At 38.8% G+C, this 14,702-nt stretch overlaps 2 protein-coding genes across 3 annotated transcripts in view; one reads left to right on the top strand and one right to left on the bottom strand.

The window, feature by feature from the left end:
- LOC113668397 (tetratricopeptide repeat protein 39B-like) overlaps positions 1 to 14,702 on the bottom strand; it is a 20,552-nt gene continuing 5,850 nt past the window's right edge. Inside the window, exons 6-20 of one of the 2 annotated variants that reach the window (XM_089187569.1) lie at positions 14,634 to 14,701; positions 12,531 to 12,595; positions 12,281 to 12,386; positions 11,794 to 11,859; positions 11,159 to 11,267; positions 6,478 to 6,545; positions 5,733 to 5,792; positions 5,225 to 5,316; positions 4,964 to 5,033; positions 4,406 to 4,518; positions 3,719 to 3,836; positions 3,190 to 3,301; positions 2,589 to 2,706; positions 2,134 to 2,250; positions 1 to 1,303 (exon numbers count right to left, since the gene is read on the bottom strand). In XM_089187569.1, coding sequence (XP_089043695.1) covers positions 964 to 1,303; positions 2,134 to 2,250; positions 2,589 to 2,706; positions 3,190 to 3,301; positions 3,719 to 3,836; positions 4,406 to 4,518; positions 4,964 to 5,033; positions 5,225 to 5,316; positions 5,733 to 5,792; positions 6,478 to 6,545; positions 11,159 to 11,267; positions 11,794 to 11,859; positions 12,281 to 12,386; positions 12,531 to 12,595; positions 14,634 to 14,701 — 1,622 coding nt within the window. In that variant the 3' untranslated portion in view covers positions 1 to 963. The remainder of the gene's footprint in view (positions 1,304 to 2,133; positions 2,251 to 2,588; positions 2,707 to 3,189; positions 3,302 to 3,718; positions 3,837 to 4,405; positions 4,519 to 4,963; positions 5,034 to 5,224; positions 5,317 to 5,732; positions 5,793 to 6,477; positions 6,546 to 11,158; positions 11,268 to 11,793; positions 11,860 to 12,280; positions 12,387 to 12,530; positions 12,596 to 14,633; position 14,702) is intronic. The other variant, XM_089187570.1, reaches the window with a different exon arrangement.
- On the top strand, positions 8,867 to 11,546 carry LOC149037273 (uncharacterized). The gene has a single exon (XM_089187572.1). It carries the CDS (start codon positions 8,916 to 8,918, stop codon positions 9,927 to 9,929), a length of 1,014 nt encoding a protein of 337 aa, XP_089043698.1. The 5' UTR covers positions 8,867 to 8,915; the 3' UTR covers positions 9,930 to 11,546.

Here is a 14,702-nt window from a genome sequence, read left to right on the forward strand (position 1 = left end):
AGCTTTTTCATTTTATTCCTATAAAGTCTAAGTAAATGTGATACAAACTTTTCCTATCTAAATAAGCCAGATCCAAAACTTTCTGAGAACCATGTAAAGTAAGTTAATCCACAGTTCCTTTGCTATTATTTTCTGCTGCGCGCGTTGGAGAAATCAGAAATTTCCTTCATCTCGAAGCATTCATTTTAACCCTAAAATCTTAAAATTACTCGGTGGAAAATAAGTCTGCATGCACACAAAAATATGACGTAACTGACTAAAAAACTGCTCGAGAAAGATTAAAGCTTTCCTGATTTCACCACAGTGGGTGATTGTAATAACACAATTTCGCTTCACGCGACGTATGTACAGATAGAGTTTTATTTTTTCTTGTTGTTAATTTAGAATATCTCTGGCTTAAAAATAAATAAATTTAAAATGAATATTTCGGTTAGAAGCAACGCAATATAAGAACGGACAAAATAAATAAAATCTATAATTCGTTCAAATTCCCAACTATTTGAGGAGTTTAACTGTAGACTTCTGAGGGAAATTATACACACCAAACTACTTCCCTTTGTAAATTGAAATTAAAAGAGCGAGTTCATTGCTCACGTGATTATAGAAACTGATGCAAACGATCTCATTGGCCGAAGACCGAGTCATATCTCGATAATATAACGCCACGCGAGATGATCTTTGCAGGGACATTTTACTCTTCGGATTGAGCTTTCCTCTATTAGCTTCTCGTGAAGATCCGTTGACACATTCCTTCAAATTATCAACCCGAGGCCCGCCTCCCCTGACAAACTCATTTTGTTAAAAGCGCTCGTGAAGATTGGCTTCATTGGAATGGACTTGGCATGGCTCTATCTAGGTTTTTTTAACAACTAATAAATTTATTACCGAGGCTTTTTATCATCCTGTAACACCACGTAAAAGATACTAAAGGAAATTTAAATAACTTAAAGAGACGGAAAATTTTCACACTGTGGTTTCCAAAACAACATTCTCTTTAGGACTGCTATCCCGTTCCATGTCTCCCAGGTCCCTGTCATCTTCCGATGAATATTCAGGAGCTGTCTCAAAGGACGAGTTGGAGTCCTGGCGCGAGAGACTCTCGGATCCACCGAGAGAGATGCTGATAGAATCCTCGTCTATTGAGGAATTATTGTTAGTGACACCATTCTTGGAGCGTTTGGATTGCTTTTTTTCCATTTTAGCTGCTTCTTTCGCCTGCTTGCGTCTGTGTTTGATTTCTTGAAGCGTTGAGTGGATTCTGAAGTGAAGTCTGCTTTGTAACAAATGGTTTTCGTAGTCTTTCCTGTCGGTTCAAAAAGTACGTTCTCAAAGATTTTGTGAGGAACGCTGGGGTATAAAAACTAGCGGATCAATGTCAGTATTCTCTCCAAGTGCACACCATATATGGTATGAGGTATGATTCTCACAGGGCACAGGGCAACTGCACACCTACCCCTTCTGTAACCTAGCAACAGTCAACTGATAAAAAGTTAGGGTTAATGCTGGGTTAGGGGAGGGGTAGGTGCGCAGTTGCTTGGATACTGATATCATCCCATTGGGATCTCATACTTCATACCATGCACAGTGTACTCCAGGAGAGCAGTATCAATGCACCACGTGTTGAGTCCCTCAGCCATCAGTTTAAATACACATAGCTTAAAATTAACATCATTCAATTAGAACCCCACTCAAGCACTCGCACCTATCGGAGTTTAGCTCATTTAACAGAGGCCAATAGCAAGCGTCCTACATGCATACAGATTTATGTGAGAGAAAACAGTATGAACAGATTTTCTTAAGGATAAAAGTTAAGAACTGAACTGCTTTGATCCTTTGCCACGCTCCAAACCTAGAAGCTCTTGCATTTTTCCCGCGCTTAAACACGGCAACACCGAGCCACGTTTATCACCGGTTGCACGTTTTCCCGCACTTAACACCAGTGACACTTTTTCCCGCGCTTTACTTGCACTTGCAGTTATGTTGGATATTCCACGCTGCTTAACAATACTTGCTAATGTTAACGCACTAGACAGCTTTTCTAGAACATCGGTTGCACGTCTTCTCTGAGTTCTGCCTTGCTTTCTGCTCTGAAAATTTACCATCACTTAGAAAAATCCACTTGCTTTTTCATACCTTGTTTTATTGAGGTATTCTTTGGCTTGATCCAGATCTCCCTCCTCTAGGTATAGAAAGCCAACTTCTGCGCATGCGAAAGGAGCCAAGTAGAAATCCTTAACTAGGTCCTTTGATCTGCAATACGAAAAAGGAGGAATAAGGTGCTTGCACTTTCTGGTTGGGAAAGGAGGCCGACAAAATGTCACGCCAAAAACGAACCAAGGGAAAAAAAATGGGCTGTTAGAGCTGGCCGAGAGTGGCCTGAATCCTTCCCCCGAGACCTCTCTCAGATAGATACGCTCATTTGACATAATTTTCTCGCGCTTGTTTTTTGTTCCCATACTCGAAAGGGAGTTTCGCGGATCATATAAAACAAACCCGTGGTTTTAACTCTTTCACTCTCAAGATCCTTTACAAAAATTAGGAGGGAAAATGATACGAGAAGGCAAGTTGCCGGAAGCAAAGTTACTGACCTGTTTACCGTATTAAGGAGGCTCTCCATTGCTTCTTTCGGTTTGTTCACACAACGGTAACACATTCCCTGAAGCAGGTATCCAAGACACAAATCATCCATGTAATTTGTATTTTTACCTAAAAAAAAAACAACAACAAAAAAAAAAAAGGAAAGACTGTCACGTTGTTTTGTTTTTTAAATATGAACAAATTTGGAATGACGCTGGGGACCTGGAACTAAAGAGGTAAGTGCAGTTGAAAGGTCTACGCAAAACTGCAAGTCTGCTCCTCGACGGGGTTTGGGTTCTAATCATAGCCGCCGACAATATAATGCTGTATGTGATGCAGTACTTGACTGGGCTTAAATTTCACATTGCTACTCTTTATCCAGGACTCCTGGAGTATTCATGGTTAGGCGGTACCAATAACACGGAAATAAGTGAATAAGGAACCGGAAACTCGTGATCATAGTTTTGTTCGGAAAAAGGTCGTCATATATGTTCGTTAGTTGAACCGCAGATGTAATAGCAGAAATATGGGTTTTCTAGAATAAAAATGGTGATTAAATCGGAAACCTGTGTTGGTGCGTTATCGACAGTAATTTTACTAATTATAGTTTACCTTTAGTTTCTTCTAACTCTACCAGTGACGTTTGGACAAGTTTCAACATTGGTTCCACTAAGTCCGGCCTGCGATGAAGGACTCTGAAGCCATTCCAGAGCAATATAAGTTCCTGAAGAGAGAGTCAGTTTAGGGGTCTTTAATTCCCAGAGAAAAAAAAACCTCGGGTATATATCATTTGTCTTACATATATCCTAATTCGTCTCCATTCCTCTCCCCTTGTCGTCTCGAAAGAAAAACGTAAGGAGCCTAGGAACGACATTGCTGCCGTTTGAGAATGGCTCATTCTTTGATAGTACAAGATTAGACCCAAAAAAATGTATTCGCTAACAACGTAATTATACAAACATCCATGTGACGTACTGGCCAAGCTGACAATTCTCACGTGTACAAAAACAAAAAGTGTTGCACCAATTAGGCTAGAAATAGACTCGCTCCAATGATTTGCCTTATCATTAGATCTGCCTTACAATTCTAATTTAACCAACGGAGAAAAGAGATTTTGACCTACGATTCCCCTCGCACTTACCATTCCAGGAAGAAATAAATGGTTGCCTTGTTCCAGGTACTTGTTAGCTTTGTGAATGGAAAATTTCTCAAATGGAACGGACTTTCCAGCGATACGCTGCTTGTATTCCGGAAGTCGCCTGATACAAAGAAAACCAACTGGTGTCCAATCGTTTTCAAACCACATGTGAGCGGCGCGGAAGCGCAACGTATGATGGTTTAGGAGAGGGCAAAAGAGGGACATTTCCTCTATCTCCCATTCCAATACACAAACTTACGTTTTTAATTACAATTGTATTACGCCTTTCAAGTTTTCCTTTAACACTTCAGCGTTCGCCTCAAAGAGAAGGGGTAATTTACTCCCGTCTCGTCCAAAACTCAAGGGGCGTCTTGTTCAGGCTTCATGTTAAATAAAAGGGCGGGGATTTCACGGATACAGGTTGGCTCCGAGAGGTTAAACTTCGCGTGGAAACTTCCCCTTTGGATCTTTCAACGGCCTGTCTTTCTGGGCGCTCTTGGTTTCGACTGTTTTATCGGTAAAGCATTGCGGGCGCAATGCGAGAGCCTTCGTCAAGGGCGATAAATTTAAATAAAATGTAAATAACAAGTAACTGGGGTCGGAGTCACAGAGGCAATAACAGAAATAGTGGTAGAAATAATCCACAAAAGTTTGCCGCTCTTTCTCCGCTCTCTTTTCCTTCATATTTACCTGAAAAGATACTCCTCAGTGTCCTTTTCACCCTGATCGTCTTCTCTGGCTAGCTCCAGGTTTGTAATTCTCGCCATAACTCTGAAGCAAGCTTTAAGATACATGTAGGATGTCTGCCGAGGAGAGGGTTTGTTCAGGCTTTAGTTAATGTCATGCAATGCAGCTGCAATTCTGTTCCAGCAGCATATGAAAGCGGAAGACTGAGTAACCGTGCTACCTTAGAGTCATTTGCCCCGACAAAGGACTAAAGCTCGCAACATCAGCATTATAAACTCTTTGCGACGAACGATTTACATCATAACTTGGTTGATAAATACAAATAATCCTGTATCAACTCAAACCGATTCTTTACAAACTTAGTCCCTTTATTTATTAACCGTGCATCTGTTCGGCAAATCTTCTAAACGTCGTGGAAAATGAGACTTAACAACTACGTACGTTAATGCCATTGAGAAAAATGTGCAAGTTACTAAGGCCTCCATTCACTTTCTCTTTGATAACAATGGTGTTTTAGCTAAATTTCACACACGTTCACTCTTAATTTCCTTCCGTCCTTACCCGTGACCAGCGGCTTTCCTTCAAAAGAACACTTGCATAGTGGTACGCTGTGGCCCAGTCCCCCTCATACCTATTGAGACAGAAAAAGAGGATTTTAGTTATAATTTTCCTACAACAAAAACAAAACTTTACCATGCAACAGCAGTTATGACAAGGGAGATGACTTAATCTATACTTTCCATTGGAGAACGTTTTGTGACTGAGACCAAGGGGACACAAATTAAACAACAACTGAACAGTCTTGTGTGACGATAAACTTACGAATAACACCACATCAACTCCCAGTAACAGATATGATGGAACTGTTTCCATTCAGACTGAACTGCAATTGAGTCGTTGTAGCTTTTGGTAGCCTGTAACCAAAATTTAAAAAAAGACAAACAGCTTACAGCAAAATCACACAACGTCATGTCGCCGATGTCATGTCACGTCACGTTATGTACTATCATGTCGCATCATGTAACGCTATTCGTGACATGTCGAGTCACGCTGCACAGCACGTGATGTCATGTCACGTTTCGCAACGTACTTTCAGGCCACATCGTGCAACGCTATTCATGACATATCGAGTCATGCCATTACATATCACCTGTATGTGGTAAGAGAGGGATGGGCCGAGAGAACTGAATCATTTCCCCACGCCCCTATCCTCCAGGAGCTTGGGTAGCTGTGATAGTCTATCACATCACAACAGTTAAACACGTTTCTTATTCTGAATGATGCATCCTTTATAAATGAGTCGATCTGGTTCGTTTGCATTATTACTGACCTCATCCAACTTTCCTTGAACTTGTTTTATACGACCAGCGTAGTACAAGAATATCGCTCCCTAAAATTATAAAAGGGTTTCAAAGAAAAATTTTAGACACACAGTTATCCCAGAGACTACATATACAAATAACCAACGGTCAATTTTGCCAAGTCCTTGTAGAAAAAAAGGACGCAGCTAAGACAGCAAATTTGCGACACTGGGATGGTGAGCATCTTTTATCCTTTACACCCTTGTATCAGTATGCATATTCTCCACACCGTTCTCTTTACATGCCTAAGGTGCTGAAATGGAGAATTTATTTAACAATCAAGAACTACTTCTAGTCGTTTCCCTTATTCTTGTGACCTAAAAGTTTGATCCAGGGGTGATATTGTGAGGAGAAATTTGCATCTTATTCCAGTGAAAGACTGGGAGGTCACATTTTTAAATGTTTAAAAAAACACAAATGAACTGTAAGTACAATTTATAGCTCATGCTATTGGAAACTTCTCTATTTGCTGCATTATTCCTGCGATACTTTCGCTTCTATCTCGTCAAATCTGACTGCAGCTCCTTGTCAATCCTTTATGCCATACGTTCGTGATATATGTACATCTCTTTTTCACTTCGAAGGCATCAAGAACGACGCACGGATTAGGAGGGCCTGGTTATACTAGTACGACAGCCTGTACAGCCGATCAGATTGCGAGCCCGGGAATTACAGCATTAGTGCATGATTAGTGCAGTTCCTTGATTAAAATACCTTCGGAAATGCCTTCAGATGTGGCTGAAGAATTTCCTCGGCGTACATGACGTCTCCCTCGCCGTTTCCTGACGGAATAAATGTACAATACTTCAATAAAAGCTTCAAATGAATAGAATAAGCTGAAACTCAACAGAGAAGAACTCTTTGTCCCACGCTCGTGACAAGACAAAACACATCTTTCTCCATTCCTCTAAAGAGCTCAAACCTTACCATCTTTTTATCCTAGTAGGACTCTTTGTTTCAAACACAGAATTTATATAACTTTTTTTAAAGGAAACAGGATTTTTTTTTCGATGACCGTAGGTAGAGGTATCCATTAATAACGCTGACTGTATTTCGTTACAATATTGGCAGCCCCTCCTACCAAATGTGACTGTTACGAAAATATTTATTTGTATAGTATACTCCTGTAAATTTAATAACTAACAGCTCGAGCTTAAAGAGAGCAGCTTGTAGTCTAGTGTTACGTTTACAATCTTATCTTAATCATTTAACTTCCAGATCAAATTTGTAATTCTCCTTACTGTCAAAAATACAATTCGTATAATGTTAGCTCAGAGAATTTAGTTTTGGATCAACTAATTATCCCCAAATTGATATATTTTTTATTCTCATCACTTATCTGGTTGATATTGCATTGATATTGTAAGGAGAAATTCTATCATGGTCACTCATGGGAGTTAAAGGGTTAACCAAAATATCATTATATCAGGTATGGCTTAATGGCTTGTAAGAGAGAACTGAAAGTGGTGTGTTTGTCAGAAAAAGTTGAATCAGTTTATTTTTGATGTAGCTAGGTTGAATGTATGTGATTTTTTGCAGCAGGGACATTTTGAGCAGGAAGATAGGGAGGATTCCAATAGTGTGGTAAGAGTTTGCTTTGCCACTGTACGGGGCCATCAGATTGGCAGAAAGTGAGCGAGCCTCGTTTCAGTTTTCAAGAATAAGGCAGTTCTTGGCATTTTAATAGCTCTTTCATGTTCAAAAATATAATTATGTAAATACAACCGTTTTTAAGAGCGTTGCAACATAGAAAAAATATATATAGCTTCCTTCTTTCTTTTTCATGCAGTTTATAACTTTGAAAGGGAATTTTGCAGGTGCCCCCAATGAATGAGTTGCTAGTGATCGGATCCTTGTGTTTGCGCAAAGATTTCAGGGATCCCCACGGAGCAAACATTGCAACTCGCGAAAGGTTGTTTCGAAGTCCAAAAATAACGATTTTGGAGAGAGATTATCGCTTTTTCGCGGCTTTTTTTTTTATTTTTATTTTTTTTAATCAGAAATGGATTTGGATATTGTGATTGGCCAGAGAAATAAAACAACCACGAAATATGTAGTAAAATCTACACATTAACTTTTCTCCACGCGCAAGGTTTATTGTGAAATTGACATCGCGTGGTCTCGAAGTTTAGAAATATTAGCTTTAACTCGCCGACAAATGACTCGATGTAGCCTTTTCAGTTTTTTCAGCGCGGGTTAAATCTGCTTTTAGATTTTCTCTTGGCTTGATGATATAGAAAGAGTGATACAACAGTCACCTCGAGGCAGTAGGAGATCGAAATGGTGTGCTTGAGCACAATATTACCTTGAGGTGATTTAACACCCACGTTGCTTCTTTGCTGTGATCAATGAGAACGAACAAGCGTTGATAATTGGCTCGCAGCTGAACCCTTTCTTCTGAGACGATGAGTAGGTACAAACGGGTCGCTTAAGGAGAGATGGACAACTGAATACATGTCCACAGTTTCTGCTGGAGTTCACGAGATCTTGCTTTTCCTGAGAAGATCCTCCAACGAGCGGTAATTAGATAACGGCGTAACATGTGACTAACACAGTCTATAGACTGTACGATTTTACGCCACCATCTGCGTCGGTGTACATACAGTAAGATTTTAAGCCGATAACTAACGGCGTAAAATCTATAAGTATGTATATATCCCGACTGGAAGAAATTGCGTTTAATTACGTTTACACCGTTAATTAACGACGTAAAATCTTACAATACAGGCAGCCCAAGCTCCAGCATTGAGATGGTCATCTTACAAAATAAGAGTCATGGCGAAAATAGAAGAGTTTGCATGAGAATATTTACGACCACTCTTAAGAAGTAAAAATTCACTCAAATCCTCAATAAGAATACCCCACCTTACTTTCACAGTGCATTGCTTGTTTTGTGACCGCTTTATTTGTTGTAACGAGGCCATTTTAGCAAGTTGTACATTTTCGCAAACGCAAGGATCCGATTACTGGCGACTCGTTCATTGTTTACGATCTCACACTGCTAGGCAACTCATACTACGCACTGTCTATCATGGACAATAAGAAGTGTAGCTTAGTCAATCAGATAACAGCATTTATGACAGAGACACTTAGAAACCCCGCACCAATATTCACTAACCTATTCGCTTCACGCCCTTATCGCGAGGAAAAAGATGACGCAAGAAGAGACTATTTTCCTTCAAACGGACCCAGCGTTTAACGCTGTCCTCGTCTTCCTTAAGGAGTTAAGAGACAGAGAACGATTGCACGTGAAACACTGCCAAAGAGCCTGGATTCAGGGTATAGAAAGTAATAATGAAAACGACAAGGACGTGTTTGGTGGTAAAAATGCGGAAAAAATGGGCCCCCTCAGTTTTACTCGAACGGCATCAGCAGTTGTGCGTATGTGCATGCTGGAAGCGGTCGGTATCAAGCAAGACCTGTTTCCGAATATCGGGAATTTCTCGTTTAAAAGGAACCATGAGAAGACGGAAAAAAAGGTTTTAATTGAACCGCTTTTTTGTCTGACAGAAGACCCGAAGAGAGCGCATTACTACTGGAGCAAATATGATCAACTCTACCCACATTTCCGAATACAAGATGAATTCGGTAAAGAAGATACCGGAAAAAAAAAAGCAAATATGCCAAGTATGATGCTTATTTTCAGCAATGACATCAAGAGGGTGATTGAGATTACAACTACATTTACTGCTACGCCGAAGAAACACTTTAAGTTCGAAAGCTACGTCAATGTCACCTGCATCGTGCGAGATATTTCAGAATCATGCAGCAAGCTCTTCAAGGCGTTGACGCAGCCCTTAAACATAAGAGAAGAATATTTCGAAGAGGTAATGAAAATACGCAATAAAGGGGATGCCGAAACTTTGAAAAGTCCTCTAAGAGATGAAGATAGTGAAGAGAGCAGCGAGGAAGTCAGTGAGCCAGACGAGAAGGAAAACAACGAAGTGGACAGTGACGAAGACAGCGTCGGTGACAAAGACAGAGACGAAGACAGTGACGAAGCCAGTGACGAACACAGCGTCGGTGACAAAGACAGAGACGAAGACAGTGACGAAGCCAGCCAAAGCTTGGAAACAAAGACAGAGACGAAGACAGCGTCGGTGACAAAGACAGAGACGAAGACTGTGGCGACGACAGCCGAACGAAGACAACGAAAAAGAAACTGACGAAGACAACGAAGAAGCTGACAAAGAAGAAGAAAACGAAGTAGAGCAAGACAACGAGGAAGACAGTGAGGGAGACACTACGAGTAAGGAAAACGAAAACTAGAACTTATACAACATACAGTAGGCAGTAAAATGAAAACATTATAATAGTTCTTAGGATTGATTGCTATAGGTGGAGGTATGTATAAAAGTAGGTACGAATCTGACTGACTGAGTAAGTTGTTTGTACTTCCACGCTCTGAGCTTGAGAGCAGAAACCTAATTTTTCTACCGGCGTTTTATACGCAACTTGCGCACATCAATTTTAGAGGGTGTTGAGTAAGCGCTTGTATTCAACAGTTTTGGCACAAAAAAAAATACTGTATGTACTTCAATTTCAACAAATCTTATTCTTGGATTAGATGTATTTAACAGATATTTCAGAGATTTTCATTTGCATGTCTAAACAAAATTGCATGTCTGAGTAATATGCAAATTTACACATTCATAACCACGCGAGCGGAGTGGGAAAAGGGATTCCGACGAAATTGCGTCCGTCTGTAATTTGTTAGTTAAGGGAAAATGAATGGGAATTTTATATTCTTCAAATTATCGTAATTCACTTTGATAAATGTCAACGTACGCTGTACGATAATAAAAAACGTAATATGACTACAGTCAAGTAGCAAGCTGTTACAATGTCTTCATTCAAAAAAAATTGTTATGATCTTAATTAGAGAGATAATATAGCCCTGGAACCGTTAGATTTTGCGTATGGTACAACTGTCAGCACTTTTTAAAGTTCGTAAAAAGAGACCTTAACAGGTGCTTAGAAGTCAGCTAGAGCTGGGAGATTATTTGCTCACAACATAATGTTCTGCAGGCAGAATAGTAGTCAAGTCACTGCACTTGACGCTGCATACTCAAATGCCTTTTTCATGTTTCAATCGGTTGTTGGCTTAATTTCGCAGCTTTTTACAACAGCACAAATGTAGTTATACACTAAACATCTTGAAACAATTCTATTGATAAATCTGACCACAAAGCAGCACAAATGTAGTCATACACTAAACATCTTAAGACAATTCTATTGATAAATCTGACCACAAAGCAGCACAAATGTAGTCATACACTAAACATTTTAAGACAATTCTGTTGATAAATCTGACCACAAAGCAGCACAAATGTAGCCATACACTAAACATCTTAAGACAATTCTAAGGTGATAAGTCATAAATCTGACCACTCACCTAGGTAATAAGTTATTACACTGTGATAGGCGAGCAGAACCATAGCACACATGGGCGATCTTAAGTTCTGGTCTCTGCATCCTTGGTCTAAATGATCCAGACCTAAAAACTGGTCATGAAATGGGAGTTAAATGTCACATCTTATTGTTGGGTTTTCTCAACATCCGATTATCAATCCATTCTTATTACTACACATTTTCATGTAGATAAGCTAAGAGAATTAAGTTCTATATCCAAATAATGCCCTCTACTGAGAGCTGGATAAGTTTGTGCACTCCAAACATCTGGTCATGGAACTATGTTTTGATATCATTGTGAGGATGTTGTTTCATGTAAATCACCTCTAGGAAGTTGACATATTCAAAATAAAATTACTTGTGTAAACTTGTATGGCATTTCGATTGAGTTTTATACAACTAAAATGAATACAAAAGTGATCAAAAGTGATATCACATTTTAAAGTCTATAAGAATTCAATAAGTAAGCTTTTAAAACTTCACATTGAAGTTAGGCAAAAGGCAGTACAAAACTGCATTTATTTTAGTTTCCACACAATTGAAATTGGCTCTTTGAAAGATTATCTTTGCAGTCTAAGGATTTGGATTTTGACTCAGTCTGAAGAAAGGTGGTATTACCTTGTCTCCTGAAAAACCAACCCACTCTAACAACTTGATTATCTTTGCAGGAAGTAGGGACAACATCTAAAAGAAGACAATTAAATTGTCAACATGTTAATATTCTGTAACAAAAATGTTATTTTGGCAGCCTCCATAAGAAAATTTACTTTTGAGGAAGACTCATCCTAGCTTCTTCAATATGGAGTGACAAGGAAAATTGCTGTGCTTCCTGAAATGGAAAGTGGTCTATCTCTCTTCCACTTCCAGCATCATACTTTCTGAACTGCTCCAACAGTTTGTCCCTACCAATCATGAGTGCATGGATAGAGGCACCACAAGACACAATCAACTAAATCCACAGTCTAGCATTGAAGGCAACCGGAAGCACTTCCAAATACTCATAGCTTTAGAATGGACATAACATACCAGTTGAAACAATAAGATCATGATGATAATTTTTAATGGGGTGACAAAATTAAGTTCACTTAGGTTTCTGTAGACTCACCAAATTAAATCCTCCAATGCCAAGGTGAACTCCTCCTTCAAAGTCCTTTCTTTGGGGTGAATGCTGAAGAGATGATGGCTGATGGGCAACCATGTCCAGGCAAGTCCTGATTTTAGAGAAATATCACAATATATAAATCAACAAAAGAAATTATAAAATCATATGGGTCTGCAATAAAAATTGCTGTGCAAAAAGTTATCTTCAATGAATTAATACATTGTTATGATTCAAAATTGAATCCAAAACTTACTTGTAAGTTTGATAAGCACTTCTGATTTTTAGAGCGCCGCGAATGAAGCTGACCAGATTTTCATCCTGATGATAAATTTATAAGAGTCATTCCAGACAGACATGCTAATTTGTTGTTCATGGTTAGTGACTTCCTACAGTAAACCAGCAGATTTCTATTCATCATGTGATTATAAAGTTATAATGGTTTATTTCTGATGAATACAGTTGAGTTTAGTATAAACTAAAACAGTGGATGGCATTGAAGATGCCCTCTGATTGGTTATTAAAACACTGAATATTCTTTGTTATTAAAATCTGGATCATTGGATATTGCAATTCAAGAATTTTCATTGGCTTAGCCATCATGTGTTCTGGGCCAATATAACATGCTCTAAAAATATGATAGGTACACTGGGTGAATTCAGTTTGGTATTTAACAATGCAGTTGGGAAAATTTATCTATATTATAGGGTTTTTTAGCAAAACAATTACCTATTCCACTTGCACTTGTTGAATATGACATGATTTAGTCAACTAATGGCTCTATGAGCCTTGTTGGCTATCTATTATCTCATATTCAATGAGCACTTGTGAAGTAATTGTTTATTATTCACCTCCCTGCAACTGGCAAGTGGGATTTGCTCCTGAAAATATTTCAATAATTGCAGGAATAAATGAGTCAAAATCATCCTTTTTAACTCGTGAATTGCGCGCATGCGCAAGAGCGAGTTATAGATACGATGTGGGGAATGGCATTCGCTCGCTCGCTCGCTCGCTCGCTCGATTGGTCGATTCCTGTAAACTTTTTTTAGATTTTAGGCTTTTGAGTGCATTTGATAGTTTTTGGCGAGCAATAAACAGACGAAATGGCGACCTTTGTTGCTAAGAATTGTGGTGGAATGAAAAAGAAGCCAATGATAATCTTAAAAGATTTTTTTTTTTCGTTTTAGTTTCAACAAGCGGCGCCAGCGACTGGCAGGCATGCAAGGATTCACACTGAAATAACAGAACAATCTTCGTTTTTCATAAAATTGTAATTTACAATCCTTGAACTTGAAAACAATCCGAAGATTCATTGAAAATATCACTTACTGCGAAGCGCTCGGAATTTACAGATGTATAAAAGCTTTTTCTGTTATAGCGTGAGATTGAGGACAAAATTGATCATTACGTTTCGTCGCATGTGTTTTTCCTGTGTGAAGCAACAAAAGATGCCGGCGACTGACGAAATAACAAGTTAACACGAAAATCAAATAACACCTAAACAAACAATTTTAGCTACCGATTTTCAGTGAATTTTTAAAGAAAAATTTTCTTTTAAGTTTCAAGACAATTTGAAGATTCAACATACCTACAACGTACTAAAATGCGAAAGTTACACACCACAAAATTGATAAACAGGCCTGAAATGAAATTCTATCTTGTTATTGATTATACGTTGCCTAGCACGTGACTTAAATCTACCCAGGCGGAGATCCAAAATGAGGGTGGCAGGCTTGGCTTAGTTATATTACTCAAAACTCGTTCCCGTTTGTCTCATTTGATAAAGAGGGAATCGTTAATGTTTTCATTAAGACAGTATTGCCTTGATTTTCTAATATTTACAACGAAAGACAGTAAATTTCACTTTTCACCCACATTTACTTCCAACCTTTTCTTTTGAGCCAGAAACAAAAATGATAGACGTTTAAAACACATGACATCATCCACCTTGTCAAATGTAATAGCATGATCATTTCAATTGTAATGCCTTCTTATCCCAACGTTACTTTGTTTCTTTGCTACATTAGCGAACACTGAACTACTGCTCGTACTCTAGATATGACAATCAACCACAAAATTCCCTAAACCAGATAACATTAAACATAATCTAAAAAATCATGTGTCAATTCACGAGTTTGCTCACAGAGCACTTTGATTTCCTCTGTTGGCTCACTGTTTTAGTATGAACTGAAACCACTGTTCATGTCAGTGTTGGTGGCTTAGGTGCTTAGGTGGTGCAGGATATTTATGAGTTGGTTTGAGGCTCAGTAAATATCCAGCACCAGCCAACTCCAGATTGGTCAACAGTTGTTAAATATTCACTGAGAGTGAAATAGAGTTGATCAATAATTACCTATACCTGAATAAATGTGAGTAATGCCCTCATAAATAAACACTCGGCATAGCACAGCTCAGCATGTCTTTCCAC

This window comes from Pocillopora damicornis, chromosome 11 (genome assembly GCF_964200805.1).
Source record: "Pocillopora damicornis chromosome 11, jaPocDami1.2, whole genome shotgun sequence".
Classification (NCBI taxonomy): Eukaryota; Metazoa; Cnidaria; class Anthozoa; order Scleractinia; family Pocilloporidae; genus Pocillopora; species Pocillopora damicornis.